The 19,521-nt window shown below is 43.8% G+C and overlaps 1 protein-coding gene across 3 annotated transcripts in view; it reads left to right on the forward strand.

Annotated features, from left to right (window-relative positions):
- USP13 (ubiquitin specific peptidase 13) overlaps window positions 1–19,521 on the forward strand; it is a 134,900-nt gene that overhangs the window by 69,422 nt on the left and 45,957 nt on the right. For all 3 annotated transcript variants that reach the window (XM_054479442.2, XM_054479443.2, XM_063662454.1), the window contains 4 exons: window positions 6,351–6,422; window positions 6,788–6,881; window positions 16,407–16,532; window positions 18,342–18,495. In XM_054479442.2, the coding sequence (XP_054335417.1) occupies window positions 6,351–6,422; window positions 6,788–6,881; window positions 16,407–16,532; window positions 18,342–18,495 (446 nt within the window). The remainder of the gene's footprint in view (window positions 1–6,350; window positions 6,423–6,787; window positions 6,882–16,406; window positions 16,533–18,341; window positions 18,496–19,521) is intronic.

Below are 19,521 nucleotides of genomic sequence, written 5' to 3' on the forward strand. Positions count from 1 at the left end.
CCTGTGTACCAAGAATATATTAATCATTAATCTTCACAGCAGATCTGCCAGTTCCCTCCTATAGATGCGCTAGGAGAGATCCAGTGATTGGTCTGGTTAGTGTCTGTCTTGTGGTAGACTGGAATTTCCTCAAGGATTTAGGGCTTTCATTTTTTGCTACTTAAAGTGTGGTTCATAGACGAGTGCTGCTCCTTATACTGCCGGATGTGGGCCTGCAATGAGATAAGTTTGGAAATCGAGAGTGAGCATTAGGAAATTGTAACAATTTGACGTTGCTGTTGTGTCTTACAAGTGGCATTTCATTTTTCTAATAATTTCTTGTAATTGTATTTTTTAACTTTTTTTATTTTTAATTATTATGGGTACATAACAGGTGTATATATTTTTGGGGTATATGTGATATTCTGATACAGGTATGCAACGTGTAATAATCACATTGGGGTAATTGGGGTATTCGTCACCTCAAGCATTTGTCATTTCTTTGTATTAGGAACATTCCAATTTCACTCTTTTAGTTATTTTAAAATATACGACAAGTTATTGTTGACTATAGTCACCTTGTTGTGCTATCAAATACTAGATCTTGTTCATTCTAATTTTACTTTTTTACCCATTAACCATCCTAATTGTATTTTTAAAAGATATCATCTGTTTGAGTTGAAATAAACAAAAGAACTGACCCTTTACCACAGATAATTTAGGAGGCACTGATTTAGGTGCTCCCTGACTGTGCTTGTACAAGACTGCCTTCCTCCTCCTACACCAAGGGGCACAGCAGCTATGTCTGTGGCTGTTTTCTTCCTTGGGTGTACTGAGGACAGGGAGCTGTAGAGCCCAGGAGCTGTGGCTGGTACACTCTCAGGCAGCCACTGCCTAAGTGTAGAGAATCATCCTAGTGTGTTCCAGAGGTAGGTTTCCACCTTAGTTTGAGTGTGGAAGAGGACATATGTGTGCTGAGGCAGGCAGACGACATGCCAGGAATAGTCCAGGTCATGTTTTACCCATGTGGAGTTGAAATCCTAATGGCTTTAGTGGAGGTTCATCAAAAGTATGTCACATACCCTTTTCTTTCCTCTCTTGGTGTTTGGAGACGTACCTCTTCTTGCTGTTTTCTGGCTTTGAAAATTTATGATTCATTTTCCATGTCTATTTTTCCTTTTTTTCATCCAGCCAATAGAGAGTGAGTTCTTTTCTGCTAAGCAGTGTGCTGAGTGTGTGGGGGTCAGTGGTGAACAGAAGGACATGGTCCTCACCCCCAGGCATGAAGTAAGCAGGAGATACAGGCATTAAGAAAATAACCATAGTAACAACTGCATGCTTATAAACGTGGTACATTCCATGAAGGAGAAAGGAGGGAGGTGGTCAGAGAGGCGCCTATGAAGAAGGGACACACATCCTGATGCATGTGCAGGAGGAGTGAAGACAGAGGCTTTGTGTTTTTGAGAATTTAGTATTTGAATCTCTCCCTAGTTTTGTTTCAAGAGTCTTAGAATTTTATATTATCTAATATTTTACATTCTCATTTTATTTTCTAAACATTCACTAGATATATTAGAACATGAGTAATGAACTATTCATACACGTCTTCAGTCTTTTCACCCTTTGACCAAATATCACTGGATTGAAATACTTGTTCTTTTCACTTCTTTTTCCCCAGCAGGTCTAACTCAGTGGAGTTAGATTCAGGAGCAGTGTCTTCATTTTGAAAGGAGAAAAAGTGACTCAGGGCCTGGCATGGTGGCTCACACCTGTAAACCCAGTACTTTGGGAGGCTGAGGCAGGAGAATTACTTGAAGCCAGGAGTTTGAGACCAGCCTAAGCAGCAAAGTTAGATCCCATCTCTACAAAAATTAAAAAAAAAAAAAATAGCCGGGCGTGGTGGTGCACACCTGTAGTCCCAGCTACTCGGGAGGCTGAGGTGGGAGGATTGCTTGAGCCCAGGAGTCTGAGGTTGCAGTGAGCTGTGATTGTGCCACCGTACTCCAGCCTGGGCAACAGAGTGAGATCCTGTCTTTAAAAAAATAATAAGAAGGCCAGGCGCAGTGGCTCACGCCTGTAATCCTAGCGCTTTGGGAGGCCGAGGTGGACAGATCACCTGAGGTCAGGGGTTTGAGACCAGCCTGGCCAACACGGTGAAACCTTGTCTCTACTAAAAATACACAAATTAGCCGGGCATGGTGGTGCATGCCTATAATCCCAGCTACTCGGGAGGCTGAGGCAGGAGAATTGCTTGAGCCCAGGAGGCAGAGGTTGCAGTGAGCTGAGATTGCTCTGCTGCACTCCAGCCTGGGCAACGGAGTGAGACTCTGTCTGAAGAAAAAGAAAAAAAGAAAAAAATAATAAGAAGAAAATTAAAGAAAGGAAAGAAAAAAAGAAAAATGACTCAGAAAGATTAACTGGCTTATGAACAGCCATAGTGCAATTTGGGAACTTGGCCTGATTCCTTGGTACCCTGTCTGCCACTTGAACCTAGTTTACATTTCAAAATAATTTTTATTGAGGATTGAATCTAAATAAACTGGTATACAAATGGAATGACAACCAGGGTACATCTTTTTAAGAATTGCTAGATTACAAACAGGAGGTATAACATCTATGAAAATTATCTAGCGTTACTTCTGCATTTTACTTTAATTTTGTTACAGTGGAAGATTTCCTTCATCAGTTAGAAAAGGGATATACATTGATAGCAAAATGGACTTCTCTGTTTTTCTCCCTGACCTCAGGTACCAGCAAAGTGAACTTTTCTGACATGAAAGATTTATTCTTGGCTGGGCATGGTGGTTCATGCCTGTAATCCCAGCACTTTGGGAGTCTGAGGTGGGCAGATCACTTGAGGTCAGGAGTTCGAGACCAGCCTGGCCAACATGGCAAAACCCTGCTCTACTAAAAAATTAGCCAGGCGTGGTGGTGCGTGCCTGTAATACCAGATACCCGGGAGGTTGAGGCAGGAGAATTGCTTGAAGCTGGGAGGCAGAGGTTGTAGTGAGCCCAGCTTGTGCCACTGTACTCCAGCCTGGGCGAGGGAGTGAGACGCTGTCTTGAAAAAATAAAATTTATTCTCTTTACTCTTCTATCTTGCCTTAAAGCATAAGCCTATTCATTAGTGTTCATCTTTCCAGTGAGTTTTTTTTGTCTTGTCAGGTTTTGAGATGTGATTAAAACTGGATCATAAGAGAGCTCCTGAGTTCATCATGTTATATATTGTTAGGAATTCTTCAATGTAGCCCCTGCATCTAAATAGTTTAGCTCTGAAGTTTGGTTTATGTCTTGTTTGTCCTTTGAATGGGACTGGCCCAAAGAAGCATGCTCTGTTAATTTTCATGTAGGTACATAATCTGAGCTACAACTTCTGAGTTTGTGGACAGCAGGTGCCTAGAAGTTTCTAGTAGTTAGGGAATCCAATTAGAGGTCATTGTCAAGTAATAGTGTATCATGGTTCTCTGCTAGGGTTTCATTGCAAAAATGCCTTTTCTGTTTGGTTATTGGTACTCAGTTATGGAAGTTAATCATGTGATTGTGTGACATAAATGTCTTCATTGAACAAATATTTATTGAGTGTCTTTTACATGTCAGATGCTGTTCTTGTGCTGGAGATGCAGTGATTTAGATAAAGTTGCTGCCTTCATGAGATGACATTCTAGTATGTAATCTCTGGAAAGACAGATACTAAACAAGATGTCTTAGTCCGTTCTCATGCTGCTAAGAAAGACATACTCAAGACTGGGTAATATATAAAGGAAAGCAGTTTAATTGACCCACAGTTCCACGTGGCTGAGGAGGCCTCACAATCATGGAAGAGGGCAAATGAGGAGCAAAGTCACATCTTGCATGGTGGCAGGCAAGAGCTTGTGCACTTGTGCAGGGGAACTCTCATTTATAAAACCATCAGATCTCGTGACACTTATTCACTCTCACGAGGACAGCATGGAAAGACCTCCTCCATGATTCAGTTACCTCCCACAGGGTCCCTCCCACCACACATGGGAATTATGGGAGCTACAATTCAAGATGAGATTTGGGTGGGGACACAGCCAAACCATATCACAAGTAAATTATAAAATTGCAAATAGTGATGCATGCTAAGAAGAAAGTCAGTCAGAAGCAGATGGTAGGGAGTGAGGAAGGGTGGGGCGGCCCCTCTTGTTTTATCTGAGGGTCTCGGAAGGTGACTTGTCAACAGACTTGAGAAGGAGCTGCCAAGCAAGGATCTGTGAGACGGCATCCCAGGAAAAAGACAGCAGAAGGCATGACCTTCAGACGTGAGCAAGTCTGTCATGCCCTGGGGCAGCAAGAGGGACAAATGGCGGGGATGATGTGGGCTGGGGGAACACAGTGGCAGATGAGGTCAGAGAAGTGGTCAGAGTGGGGCACATGAAGGGCTGGAGAAAGGGATCTGCTTTTGGATTCTTCTTCCTAGAGCTTTCGGGCTAGAGAGTCAAAGACAACAGGGAAAGAACAACACAAAGTAGAGGGTGTGAAATAGGAAGTGAATTTAAGAAGTGAAAGGAGTGATTGTGCATTATGATCAGAGATCAGTGTTAAAGTTGGCACTGCTCTGTCAGGGTAAGCTCGCCAGGAGGGATTATAGAGTGCTCCAGGGGCAGTGGATGCGCAGACACAGCCAGCAGAGTGGTTCCGAACTTGGCCTGGTGCCAGGCTGCTTGGGTCCCTTCTGGGCCTCATTACTCCCTCTCTGGTAGGCTTTTTTTTTTGAGGTAGGGTCTTGCTCTGTCACCCAGGCTGGAGTGCAGTGGTACAATCACGGCTCACTGCAGCCTTGACCTCCTGGGCTCAGGCAATCCTCCCACCTTAGCCTCTCGAGTAGCTGCAATTATAGGTATGTAGCACTGCACCCAGCTAATTTTAATTTTTTTTTGTAGAGATGGGGTCTCATTTTGTTGTCCAGGCTGGTCTCAACTCTTGGGTTCAAGCAATCATCCCTCCTCGGCTTCCAAAAGTACTGGGATTACAGGTGGCTTGAAGACTTTGGAAGCTACCTAATGAATTTGCATCCCAGTTTCTCACCTCTCAAATGGGGATAATGATAACAACAGTCACTTCCTCATATGGTTGCAATGAAGACTCAACAGGCTAATATAGGAAGCCCTCCAGAAAACGGTAGCTGTCACTGCTATTGCCATTATTATTCATTTTGAGATTATTGGAACAATTTTTAATGTTAAAGAGAAAAATTACCCAAACACTTGTTAAAGATGATAAGGCAGACTTTATTCAAGGGGGTCCATGGCCATAGGTATAGGAGCACTGCAAGAGGTCCTGGCAATGGGGGAGACATTGGACTCAACTCTGATTCCAACAAGGTCAAGTGGGGATTTATAAACAAGGAGTTGGGTGGGGCCAGGGGATGGAAAATCACAAAGAAGAAACATCAAGGATTAGCAGTTTCTGGCTACCCAGACTTAATGGGATTACTGCTGAAGGCAGGCCAGGCTGGTCAGACAGCAAGGATGGGTGATTTTCACTAAACTGACTTAGCAGGATGCTTACTTAAACTGGATCTACAAGAACAGAGAGGGAAGCCCAAGGACGGGCCCAGTCAAGCAGAAGATTCAGAGGAGCCTGACAACGTTTTGGTTTAAGTCAAGTCTTGTCCCTAACTGTACTGTTGTCTTTTTTTTTTTTTTTTTGAGACAGAGTCTTGCTCTGTCACCCAGGCTGGAGTCTGGTGGCATGATCTTGGCTCACTGCAACCTCCACCTCCAGGGTTCAAGTGATTCTCCTGCCTCAGCCTCCCGAGTAGCTGGGATTCCAGGCACGTGCCACCGTGCCCGGTTATTTTTTGTATTTTTAGTAGAGACGGGGTTTTGCCGTGTTAGCTAGGCTGGTCTCAAACTCCTGACCTCAGGTGATACACCTGCCTCGGCCTCCCAAAGTGCTGGGATTACAGGTGTGAGCCTCGGCACCTGGCCTCTGTACCATTGTCATCAAGGTGGTGATTATTATGATGGCTTAGCCGGTGGTTCTTAACTCTGGTTGCATGTTACGATCACTCAGGGAACTTTTAAAAGAAATTCCAAATCCCAGGCCTCAGGCTCACGCAATGAAATTGGAACACTTAGGGGTGCTTCTGGCTTTGGTATATGTAAAAGAAACTCTTTGGGTGAATCTAACTTACAACGAGGGTTGAGACCCACTGATAGAAGCATAGACGTTTCAGGAAGGTCATGAGTGCTGGCAGGGGTAGAATCTCAGGAAAAACGTTTCTTCAGGTAGATTTTTTAGTTTGACAAAGGGGCAAGAAGGTCTTAGCAAGAATTTCGATGGCTTGTTTTGGTTCTGTTCTTCTTGCAGTTGCTATGTTTTAACTATTGCCTCTCATTTTCTAGGTATGTAGGAAACCTTCCCAGAATATTTGACTACTCGCCTTTAGATCCAACACAAGATTTCAACACACAGATGTAAGTGCCAGATTCGTATTTTTTTTTTTTTTTTTTTTTTTACGACAAGCATCCAATAAAATGTTCATAGTGGTTATCTCTGGGTTGCAAAATTAAAGGCAATTCTTCATGTATTTTTTAAAAAGTGTTCCAAAATGAGAATGTGTTACTTTTATAAGAAGATAAAGTTATCTACAAAGTACTGAAGAAAATTTGAAACTGGTATCAGTATGAAGCAGAATCAAATACATAAGTTATTTGTGTGTAATCCAGGTCAAATGCTCCACCTAACAGCAGTTGTACTTATTGATATTCATAGATAAATTTAATATTGCTATGGAAAAACAACAATGACCTTTGTGTTTTTGTTTCTCTGTCCTGGCCAGGACTAAGTTAGGACATGGCCTTCTCTCAGGCCAGTATTCAAAGCCTCCGGTGAAATCCGAACTCATTGAACAGGTGATGAAGGAGGAGCACAAGGTATGTGTCCGAGCGTTTCCCATGTTGACATGTAGGCAGGGAGGAGCTTTAGAATGTGGGTTTCCTATGATTTGGCACATGGTGGCCATAAATTTAGCAAACTGTCAGAATAGTAATGTCATTTCAGTGTCTAGGGTGCCTGTCTGTATGCTCTTAAAAATTGTGACGAGGAATAGCCAGGGTTGTGTTTATAGAGACAGTTGCTTCATGGATTATACATGTGTGCCATCATTAACCATCTTTAGAAACGGTATTCTTTATAAAATAGAGCTGAGATCGAAGGACTAAGTCTCGTAAAAATATAAACATTTTCCCCTTAGTAACACAGTCTCGGCATTTACAGTGTCTTCCTTCTCCTAAGCCTCAACTTTGTTGGCTAGAGTTTCTCAAGAGTCTGGTTGTTAAAAAACAACACACAGAGTCAGGCATGGTGGCTCATGCCTATAATCCCAGCACTTTGGGAGGCTGAGGTGGGCAGATCACCTGAGGTCGGGAGTTAGAGACCAGCCTGGCCAACATGGTGATACCCTGTCTCTACTAAAAATACAAAAATTTAGCTGGGCATGGTGGAACACACCTGTAATCCCAGCTACTCAGGAAGCTGAAGTGGGAGAATTGCTTGAACCAGGAGGTTGCAGTGAGCCGAAATTGTGCCACTGCACTCCAGCCTGGGCGACAGAGTAAGACTCCGTATCAAACAAACAAACAAACAAACAGAAAACAACACATAGATTCCTTAGTCCCTCCGTAGGACTGAGGAATCAGAATTTCAGGGGAGGGCTTGGCATTCCTCAGTTTTGGTAAGCTGCCGGGTGGTTCTTAAGCAGGCTCAAGTAGGAGAAACTCTGTGGGCCAGTCGTTATTAATTAATAGAACCACTGAAAGATGGGCTTGATTTTTTAATGGCCAGACCTGCATTTCCACTGGACCCTCCCTATGCTGCTAGTTGTACAACTCCAGAGGGTACTACTCATAACTTGGTCTTTTTGAGTGGTGCCCTTGGAATTGTGTGGTGCACAGCTTACACATCTGTGTTTGACACCGTCCTCTCCCGTTGCCACAGATGCCTTGAGTGGAACGCATGCCCCACTTCCCCACCACCTGCTCTGGCTTCCCAGTATCCTGTCTTGACTTACTGGGCAGGCTCGTTCAGTTCTGTGTCTCCAGTGTTTATCTTAAGGCAGTCCTTCTTAGCTAATACCTGTAGACTGAGAGCAAGAATCAACAGTGAATAAATACCCTCTTGTTCATAAGGAAGCCAGCTAGTTGTGGAAATGGAGCAAGCAAGAGAAGGGAGATTATGAAAATAACATATAGAGGCAGCCTTGGGGGTGGGGAGAAAGAAGTATGTTGTGAAGAGGGTGGAGAGGGAAACAGACATTCTGAATGGCAAGCCCAGTAGACCAGAGTGGTATGGGAATAGGAAGAACTGAAGTTCTCAAGTTGCATTGTTACCCAGCATTGTAAGATAACAAGGTCCTTATCCACCAGAGGCTGGAAGGCTCCCATCTGAGATACAGTTGAGGAGGTGGCTTGAGGGTAGGGCTGGAGTATGGGGTTTTCCAGGCTTCTTCTATTTCTGTGCTTCTGTGAAACTTTGAGGAGGTGATTGTGGATAAAACTCAGTCCAAAATTGTGTATGATCATATTGGTTCTGAGTTCTCATCCAGGCGGTGTCACTTCTTGTATGGCTCTTCTGGGGCAGGGTCCATGCTCTCTGGTGGAGGTGAAGGAGCTGGGAGTCAGACTCAGGAGCCTGGCTTTCCCTCCTGGTTCTACAAGGAGCTGTGTGACTATGGGCAAGTCATGCCACCTTCCAATCTCACCATTCAAGTGGCAGAATTGATCTAGGTGGTGGTGGTGAATGTTTTAAGCCCAGGAGTCCCCTTTCTGATGTAAATAAAATCTGTGGACCTTACGTGACCGTTACTGTGCTCTTGGGATCTCCTCATTTGAGAAAATGTGAAATGAAAAATCATCAATTTAGTGCTGTTTGGAAATAAAATTTGGTTTTGTTAATATTACAGTGTCCTTTTATGTTAAAAAAAAGTACTTATATGAGCAAGGCACACTATCTATGCAGTCTACAAGTAGTATCTGTTTGGAGCCCTTGTCTGTCTTCCTGCATTGGATTCGGTGGCTGTAGTGTAGTAGCTCTTTACATCTGCAGGGTCTGAGGCTTGTAGGTGGGAGCCACTGCTCTGGATCAAGGTGTGTGACCTGGAAGCACTTGGGCCATCTCTGGGATGTGTTTTGCTTGGTCCACACATAAAATCTAAATTTCCATCTTCTCTTAACCACTCAGAATGTCTGACAGTCCCAGGCCCGCGATGACAGCTGGGGCCAAGGGGCAGCCCTCCCTTCACACAGGACACATAGTCCCCAGCTGGCTCCGGTCCCTTTGTGACTCATGACCTGACTGGGACTCTGGGTATTTGGATTTGTGACCCTTGATCTAGATGACTTGTGAAATCCTTTCCAGCCCTCAGGTGCCGCGATCTAGTGGTCTTGAAGAAAGAATCCTGATTATGAGAAGTATATAGCGTGCATCTAGGCAGGGGCAGGGAAGGCCCATCCAGCTGGGTGGGAGACAAGTGGGTCTTTGGTCCAGCATCGGTAATATTTCTTTAACATTCAAATAGAGCTCACATTGACCATGATTTTCCTTGTGGCCCTGGGGGTGTCCATTTCAAGCTGTTCCTTGAATAGACAAATAATTTATAGCAAAAATCTCCACTTTCCTTGACAGTGGAAGGAATTAGTTTCTCAGGCAACAGGATTTTCACTGGCATTTGGTTTCAAAGGAACCAATTTGTGAGACTCTTTCCTTTTCTCAGTTATCAGAAGCCCTTTGGAAGGATGGTCCTGTCCCAGGCCTCTGGTGTTTGTGACTTATAGATGAGCCTGAAATGCCCCAAGAGAGGGAAAGAAGATTCACTGAAACAGAAAAGGGGATAGATGATGAGAGGAATGTATGGTGTGGGGGAGAGAGCATGAAGGATGGGTCAGAGCCATGTGGCAGAAACGCCTTTTTACAGGGCCACCACCATGCATGGTCTTAATAACTAGCATCACATAGTGCTTGCAAAGGGCCAGGCTCTTCCTCTATGTTCACTGATGCAGAAACGGATGCACATAAGCCTTGTCCAAAGTTGCAAAGCCAGTGAGTGGCAGAACTGGGAATTATATCAGGCAGTTTGGCTCTGGAGTCTGTGTTTTTGATCACTGCATTATCCTGCTTCCCTAACAGTTGTTCCAAGGCTTATTTCAGGCTCCCAGTGCCTCAGTGTGTGGCTGGTGGCAGGTGGATGACAAAAGGGGGCGTTGGAAGTTTGCAGAATTACCAGGTAGCCCAGTTATGAGGGTTTCTCACCGGCGTCTTATAAGTTGAGTCATTTCTAGAATATATACTTCCCAGTATTAAATTAATCTGCTATAAACCAAGGTTAAATCTAGCTTTTTATATATGCATGCTTAATAAACATTGTCATGCATAAAAAGGCAGCAGTATTTATTTGTGGTACCACCATTTTTACTTAAATATGTTGAATTGAATTTTAAGATTAACTTGCACTTGCAATAGATAATACTTACTATAAAAGGGCATTTTTTTCTTCAAAAAATATTTTCTCTATGTTTATGCATTCTAAGGCAGTGCTTTCAAATGTTTTAAAGCTGAACACTCTACCTCATTTCTTCCTCCAAAGATAACATATTTTAAATAACTCTGTATTCTGAATAAGCTGCATTTCTTAAGTGACAATTTAGTTGGTTTCTCATCTAAATAATCCTCGACACATAATTGCTGGTCTCAACCTTTTATCAACATGAGATAACCAGTGTTCTGCTTCAAGGTGATGTAATTTTAGCTGTGAACATAACAGCTTTGTTTCTCTTAACCTCTATTTTCCTAGGTTAGACACATGTAACCTTTCTGATTCACCTTTGAAATATCAGTAATAGTTTGGGAATGCCCCTGTCCTCTTAGCTTAGGAGATTTGGGGTTTGGGCCTGGGTTAAACACTTACTGGTTCAAGGTTTATTGTTCACGGTTAAAAATTTAATCAACAGACTTCATACACTTTTGTTTTAGGGACAGGCAGACATGTGTCTATCTTCCTTTTATCCTGTGGTTTAAAAGTATCTGTGCAAGTATTGCTGTGATGTGATAAAAGCCTCAGTCTTGTTGCTTGCTTATTAATTAAAGCATTAGGCTCAGGGGAATATGGTGGACTGTGTTTAGCTGTCTGTGTGGTGCACTCCGTTAAACAGAAAGTCTTGCGTAAACATTTGGGAGAGATTCTGAACACTGAAGGCCTCCCTCTAATTTTAGCTGATCTGTTTTGCAATTGCTGATGGAGAAAGTAAGTACAGTATCTTATTAATATGACAGGTTCCTTAGTTGGGTGCTATTTTGGTGACTTCCTGGGTCTCTGTGTTATAAAGTTAGTGGTCAGGACTAGCCATTGTCTCAGGTGTCTGAGAGCCAGTTCTCAAGTGAATGTGTGTGTTCCCTGAAGGCAGGGCCAACTCTTGGTCAAGTTTGGTCTGTGCCTCTCATCTTGTGAGGTGTTGTGCCAATAGGGGACACTCAGGTGATGTCACTGTCTCATTGCTAAATGGGAAACATGCTTTCTTTAATTTAATCCTTCGGTTCTTATTTTGGATTTTTGGTTTCTTTTAGGGAACTGCCTTGTCCAGAGCCTGACCTTTTTTTTTTTTCAAAGGAAAAATTATTTAAATTTGCATATATATACAAAAGTAGAGAGCAAAGTATAATGAATCTCTATGTACTTGATGTGCAGCTTCAATAATCATACTGCAAATCTGGTTCCACTAGTTTCCCTAAACTCTTCCCTCTTCCCTTTCATTTCCTTTCTCCTTTTCTCATTTTTTCTCTTCCTCTCCTTTTCCTTCCCTTCAGTATTTTAACAAAATTTAAACATCCTCCTTTTCACCTATAGACATGTAGTTATGCATCTGTAACTATAATACCTTCTTTTTTCTTTTAACATAAATATTGTATTAAAAGTTTAAAGTGTCCAGCCAGGTGTGGTGGCTCACACCTGTAATCCCAGCACTTTGAGAGGCTGAGGCGGGAAGATTGCTTGAAACCAGGACTTTGAGACCAACCTGAGCCACACAGTAAGACCCCTGTCTCTAGAAAAAAAAAATTATAAAATAATTAGCTGGGCACAGTGGCGTGTGTCTGTAGTCCCAGATACTTGGGAGGCTGAGGTGGGAGGATCACTTGTGCCCAAGGGTTTGAGGATGCAGTGAGCTGTGATTGCACCATTGCCATCCAGCCTGGGCAACAGCAAGACTTCATCTCTTTAAAAAAAGCTGTTTGAAGTGTTAAAAGCACAGCAGCAAAATTAACAACCATCCCTTAGTATCATGGATACCTAGTCCATCTTCTGATTTTTCCCTGCATTATCCAAGATATCTTTCTAAAGTCCCTCTCCTTTTCTTTTTGCAAACTATTGATTTGTTGAAGGAGCTGGACCATTTGCTTTAAGTTTGCTCTAAAGATTGCTTCCTTGAGGTATTGTTTGGCCTGTGTTTGGTATAAGGTCGCTAGATCTGGAGGCTTCATGAGATTCAGGCTCAACTCTTTCAGAGCCTGACTTTCTAATAACTAGGTGTGAAGTGAGCATATTAATAGTTGACCATGGGAATTAGTAAGACGTCCCCTCTGAAAGCAGAGAGTAGGTGTGGGCATGGGTGTTAGCAGATGGGGCCAGGCGATGATCAAGGCACTAAGCTTGGAGTAGATGAGTTTGAGCTAAGATGCTCTAACCCAGCTGTGAACCCCAGGAACTGGTCGGCAGCATGATGTGAAGAGGAGGAGGTAGCATCTGGTTAGGAAACTTTTTCAAATAACTTCTAAATGATCGACAGCTCTCAAGCAATAGCTTGACTGTTGAATAGAGGATTAAGAAAAGTTGGTTAAGGAAAATGAAGAAATGAAATGGTCACAAAAGTGTGGGAGGGGAATGGCTGAGACTGGGCCACAGTCCAGGTATGGAGCTGAATTTCTAGTGTTTCCCACCACGGTCTCTATTGAAACTTCTCCTCCTGGTTGTGTGGTCACATGATGGCCCAGAGCAGCAGCTAGCTCTTCAGAATTTATTGGCTTGTTAAACTTCCCAGAGGGACTGGCAGCCACACAGAACTTGAATCACAGATTATAAGAAATAACACTATCAGCAGCAGGCAGTGAATGCATGCTGATGTGAATGCCTAAACAGAAATGCACAAATGCCGAGGGATTTATTCCAAGTGGTGCCTCCATACTCTTCAAAGTGGAGAAATAACTGTTGGACTGGCTTGTGGTGTTGGCCCTAGAGCTGTGTGGGCTTGAAGAAGGGTTATGCAGTCTCTTGATGTGTTGTCTTCTCTTCAGCAGCTAGTAGGATGGACTTGGGGACCTCAGAAATGAGATGTTGGCACATGTATACCAAAAACAGCATAAGGACACTAGAGAGAGGGGTGGAGAGACTTTTTTAGCTTTGTGACCCTGGACTGAACATCTCTGTGCCTCAGTTTCCACATCTGTGAAGTGGAGAAAATCATCATCATCACCACCTCATGGGGTTGGGTGGGTTAAGAAAAATATATATGCAAAGTGTTAAGAACTGTGCCTGGCACGTAGTAGGCATTCATCCAAGCACCTGAGATTTTATAGCTCTCAGTAAATATCTGCTTAATGAGTACATAAATGTTAGCCATTATATGAAGCTAGGGCATTATTATTGCATGCTCGTGTCAGCTGATACTATGTGATATATATCAGCACTGTGAATGAAGAAAGTCACAACTTTTACATAGGTTTCAGGAGGTGTATATACAGGTAGTAAAATTAATTGTCAGGTAGTAAAATTAGTTGCGCTTTGGCTAGCGCTGGAAGCACAGCTGAAGCCATGTATGTGTGTAAGCTGGTCATTTATATACAGGTTGTCAGTCCTTAGATGCCCCAATGCTGCCACTTTGAGGAGTTCTTTGAGAGCTACCAGTGGTGTTTCAGGTCCTCTGTGGTGTTCCCTAACATTTGTTATCGATGCGTGTGTATGTCTCTCATCTCCTCTGTTGTCTGTAAGCTCCTAGAAGGCAGAATCTCCAATAGTGCTCTGCATGAAGCAGGCAGTCACTAAATACTAAATGCCCAGACTAGATTATGTTTTTGGCAAGACAGGGAAATTCATCAGATTTTTATTAGAAAACACTGCATAGAACATGTGTGTTGGAGGGATGTTATATATGGAGCTGCCTCTTTGTCGCAGGGAGATAGATAAAGGAGTTTTCTCATCAGCTGTTGCATATGACTGTGATTCTGCAAACGTGTCATGGTCCCCAGACTATAGGCATGGACCTGGATGTCCATGAGAATTCAAGGAGGTGTAAGACATGGCCTCTACCGCAAAGGCTGCAGAGACACACCAGAAGCAGGCTGAAAGTTAAAGAAGGTAGAAGGCGGTTTGTGCTCTGGACTTCAGAGGAGAGGAGTATGGTCTGCAAGCTAAGCAAAGGGAGGTTTTATGGAAAAGTGGGTGGGTAGCAGCTACAGCATTTGCAGAGAGGGCATAAATTACTTCTTTGGCTCAAATGACAAGGTGAGGTTTGTATGACTGAGACCTAAGTATGCTTCAGGACCCACTTACTTGTTTTTGCTACAGACAGCCCGGAACTGGAGTTAGAGTCACTCTGGTTAGGCTTTGTTAGCTGCATGGCAGTTGGGTGTTAAGACCACTTTGAGTTGAAAGGCCTATATAGCACTTCTCTGCCAGTCTCAGCTTCCCGAGTGAAGATAAGACTAGTGTCCGCTTTCTAGGGTTACTACAAGTATTAACGAGACAGTAGGTATCACCATTAGTAGATGGGCTCAACTTGGAGGAAACACTTGGGAAACAGCTTTATCAGGTGCACATCTTTATTGCCAAAGGCGATGTGGAATCTTCCTACCTGCCTCTTCAGAGCATCCTGGGCAGATCCCCTAGATTCCTTGTGATTTTCTGTAGGTTACCAGTATTAAAAAGCCAGTTTTAGTCTTCTTCATTCTACCAAGCTCAAGAGTTTTAGAAAACAGCAGTGCTGAAGCATTAGTGTCAGCATCTAATTTTTTTTTTTTTTTTTTGGTTGTGGGGGCGGTCTTTGCTCCACTTACTTGCCTCTTTCCACCTGCTGCTGGCCCCTCCATGGTCAAGGGTCAAGGGGATTGGAGATTAGAGAGGTAGGCAGAGTCTTTTCACTTACCATGTGCTGGTGGACTCCCTCTGGGCTGCCACATGTCTCCTGTCGTGGCTGGCTTTTTGTGGGGGAACATTAGTGGTTCTTTAGAGCTGCCTCCCCGCAACTGTTATATCACCCTCAGGGACCTTACAAGGACCTTTCCCTGATGCTCTGTCCAGCTGGCCTCTACAGCCTTCACCTTCTCCTGTCCTGAGTCTTCTCCACTGGCAAATAGCCCGCCCACTTCTGCAGGGTCCTGCATGGGGCATTTGGCTGCCTTCTGAGCTGTCCTGCTGGTCCCCCGGGAAATCCAGCATCCTCGTCCTGCCAGAGTTGCTCTGCTGCCTGCTCTTCCCCCGCAGCCTTTCTAGCAGCTGCAGCCAGGTGAGGGGCAAGCCCTCTACAAGCTCCTGGAACTCCCTGTGCTCTGGTCCAGAAACAGTGTGGGGTGGGCTCGTGAGCTTGAGCAGCTCTGCAGTGCTTCACTGGGCCGTGCAATGCCATTTTTCTTTCTTGTAAGTGCTCCATTCTTCAGGAGGGGTCCTCTCCTATACCCTCATGGAAGGGAAGGGGAGATGCTGCAGAGCTCTCCTCTTATTTATTTATTTATTTATTTATTTATTGAGATGGAGTTTCGCTCTTGTCACCCAGGCTGGAGTGCAATGGTGCGATCTCGGCTCGCTGCAACCTTCGCCTCCCAGGTTCAAGCAATTTTCCTGCCTCAGTCTCCTGAGTAGCTGGGATTACAGGCACACACCACCATGCCCAGCTAATTTTTTGTATTTTTAATAGAGACAGGGTTTCGCCATGTTGGCCGGGCTGGGCTTGAACTCCTGACCTCAGGTTATCCACCTGCCTCGGCCTCCCAAAATGCTAGGATTACAGGCATGAGCCAACACACCTGGCCTCTCTTTTAACTTCTATCGGAAACCTCTCCTCCCAAGCTTGCTTTGAAATGGGCTGTGACATTTGGTCACTGTGTAACAAGTCCTGTGAGAATGAGCCGAGTGCCTGTCTTTAGAAAGTAAATACTTTCTAAAGTGTGTATCACCTATTGTCTCTAGTTTTGAGTAAACAGGAAGAGTCTCATCCTATGTTCTTCATAAGGTTCATAGTGCAGGGCATGGCACATAGTAAACACCCAGCGAGTATTGGCCACTGTCATTATTTACCTTCTTTGGGCTGTAGATTTCTCATCTGGAAAGTGGAGTTTATGGTGGGTTCTGCTTTGCTTGCTGCTTAGGGCTGTTAATTTGCATGAAAGTATCGTAAGTCCATTTCATTTTTATACATTAGCCACAGCAGAACGGGATCTCTCCGCGCATGTTTAAGGCCTTTGTAAGCAAGAGCCACCCGGAATTCTCCTCTAACAGGCAGCAAGATGCCCAGGAATTCTTCTTGCACCTGGTGAATCTAGTAGAGGTGAGTAGTCAGTCTTCACGGATGCTCAGCGGGGTTGTAAGAAGGGTGCCGAGCCGCTCAGTGCAGTCTGCTGTGGCTTGATCAGAATGCTTCCCCACTCTCTTCTTGCTTCAGTCTCTCCTGTTGAAGTTGGTTCAGAATCAGCTCCCTGGAAACTCTCTGCTCAGCCCACTTGATGTGACTGCTCTTCACACTCCAGTTTCCAGACACTTGTGGATCTCTGTGCTCCTTTTAACCTGTATGTGTTATAGGAGTGCTTGCCAGTTATTCCATTCACAATTTATTTTTTTCTGGTCTTTGTGACAAAGTTCCTTAAGAGCCCTGCGTGGTATTTGGTGTCCTCCTGCCACTGCTCAAAGATGATGAGTCTGCTTACATCAGAATTGAATGCCATTAAAAACATTTTTTTTTTTTTTTTTGAGATGGAGTCTAGCTCTGTTGCCCAGGCTGGAGTGCAGTGGCACAATCTTGGCTCACTGCAACCTCCGCCTCCTGGGTTCAAGCAATTCTACTGCCTCAGCCTCCTGAGTAGCTGGGATTATAGGCGCCCGCCACCACGCCCGGCTAATTTTTGTATTTTTAGTAGAGATGGGGTTTCACCATATTGATCAGGCTGGTCTCCAACTCCTGAACTTGTGATCCGCCTGCCTCGGCCTCCCAAAGTGCTGGGATTACAGGTGTGCGCTGGAAAGCCACTGAGAATTCCTGAGTAAAGCCTTTTTTTTTTTTTCCTGGTTACAGCAGTGTTCTTTGTGGAAAATATAGAAAACACAAAGGAGAACATCAAAATCCCTCTTAATGCCACCCCCTGCAAACAGCCAGTGTTTTTGTTTGTTTGTTTGTTTTTGACAGAGTCTTGCTCTTGTCGCCCAGGCTGGAGTGCAGTGGCATGATCTTGGCCCACTGCAACCTCTGCCTTCCAGGTTCAAGTGATTCTTCTGTTGTTTGTTTCCTTGTTAGAACTAGGCTTTAGTGGTTTCTCTTGTCTGCCTCACAGTTACTGACTCACATGTCTGCTCAGGTCCATGATCTTTTCTAACTCTGTTTATCATTTATTAGTGATAACTATTTTTTTTAGAATAAAGCCTCCGAGTAGCTGGGATTATAGGCACCCACCACCATGCCTGGCTAATTTTTTGTATTTTTAGTAGAGACGGGGTTTCACCATGTTGGCCAGGCTGGTCTTGAACTCCTGACCTCAGATGATCTGCCTGCCTCCGCCTCCCAAAGTGCTGGGATTACAGGCGTGAGCCACCGTGCCCGGCCAACAGCCAGTGTTCACAGGTTGGGATCTGCCCCTCCCGTCACTTTCCAGGTCTTATGTTAATTCTCTACATGCTCTTCTGTAAGCAGTGTTTTCACTTAAATGTTTTGCATTTAAGTCATTACATCTGTTAACAGAACGTAATTTCTGTTTTATTTGTACCTAATTTACATGAGTGTATTTATATAATCATATTGTACCTGTTTTCATGTTTCCAGGGCAGCCCTTTATTTTTTCCCTTTCTCTTTTGATTGGCTTCTCCTCCTCCTTTCTTCTCATTCCATGAATTTCTCTCCCATGGTTTTTAATTTAATAATATTGAAATAGTAATCCATGATGAACTATATTTTATTTTACCAATCCCTATTTTTGGACTTTAGATAAATTCCAGTGTTTTTCTATTAAAGTGCTTTGGTGAATGGGCATGGCCAGAGGACATGTTTAATAAAGCCAAGTGTTTACACCAGGTTTAGAGTTCATTTTCTACTAAGTCTTAGTGGCTCAATATTCATACGTTTACTAACCTGATACAATCCATCCTTCAGAGGAACCGCATCGGCTCAGAAAACCCAAGCGATGTTTTTCGTTTTTTGGTGGAAGAACGCATTCAGTGCTGTCAGACCCGGAAAGTCCGCTACACGGAGAGAGTGGATTACCTGATGCAGTTACCTGTGGCCATGGAGGCGGCAACCAACAAGGGTAACAATTCCAAAGTGGGAAATTGGTACTGCGTGTCTTCATATGGGAAAACACTTGAATCAGACAGAATGGTTTAGTCACTGAAGTGTGTCAGGAGTAGACCCAGCCCAGGTGATGTCTGCTTTGCACATCTCTTTTCATCTCTTTGTTAGTTCCCATGTGACTTTTCCTTTGAGAAGAATCAAATGCATCACAGGTTTTATGGAGGCGTTATGGTTGGAACCTACTTCACTGCCTATAAATTTGGCCAACTACTGAGTATGGAGTCAGCATAATTTTGGGGAAAATTGTTGGTAATGATGTATGTAGAAAATTCTTTAACACTATCATTTATAAGTTGTGCTATAAAGTCTGAGGGAAATGATCAGGACTGCATTTTTTAAAGTTAGACATTCAAGCAGAGATCTCTTGAAATAATCCAGCTTTGGCACGTGAGTATTTCAGCCACCTCTTCTGGGAGAAAAATTGTGTCAGGGTTCTTTGTAAAAGCAAAGCCCATTAGAAGGGTCTCTGGGCTTTGGAAGAGAGAAGGAGGCAGAGATGTGGCACTCATGTTTGGTGCCTCCTCCTTCCATCAGTCTAAGCTGGTTCTTCCTAGGCAGAATAGACAAATGGCATTTCTTTGAATTAACATCATAGAAGCAAAAAAGACAAAATAGCTGCTGGATTGCGCATCTCCTGTGAACCAGTCATTTTTGTAAAGTTCAGCAATTCCACTATGCAGCCATAAAAAGGAATGAGATCATGTCCTTTGCACATGGATGAAGCTGGAAGCCCTCATCCTCAGCAAACTAACACAGGAACAGAAAACCAAACACCGCATATTCTCACTCATAAGTGCGAGTTGAACATTGAGAACACATGGACACAGGGAGGGGAACATCACACACTGAGGCCTGTTGGTGGGTTGGGGGAAAGGGGAGGGAACTTAGAGGACAGGTCAGTAGGTGCAGCAAACCACCATGGCACACGTATACCTATGTAACAGACCTGCACACGTTCTACACATGTATCCTGTTTTTTTTT

The sequence above is a fragment of the Pongo pygmaeus genome, chromosome 2 (assembly GCF_028885625.2).
Source record: "Pongo pygmaeus isolate AG05252 chromosome 2, NHGRI_mPonPyg2-v2.0_pri, whole genome shotgun sequence".
Classification (NCBI taxonomy): domain Eukaryota; kingdom Metazoa; phylum Chordata; class Mammalia; order Primates; family Hominidae; genus Pongo; species Pongo pygmaeus.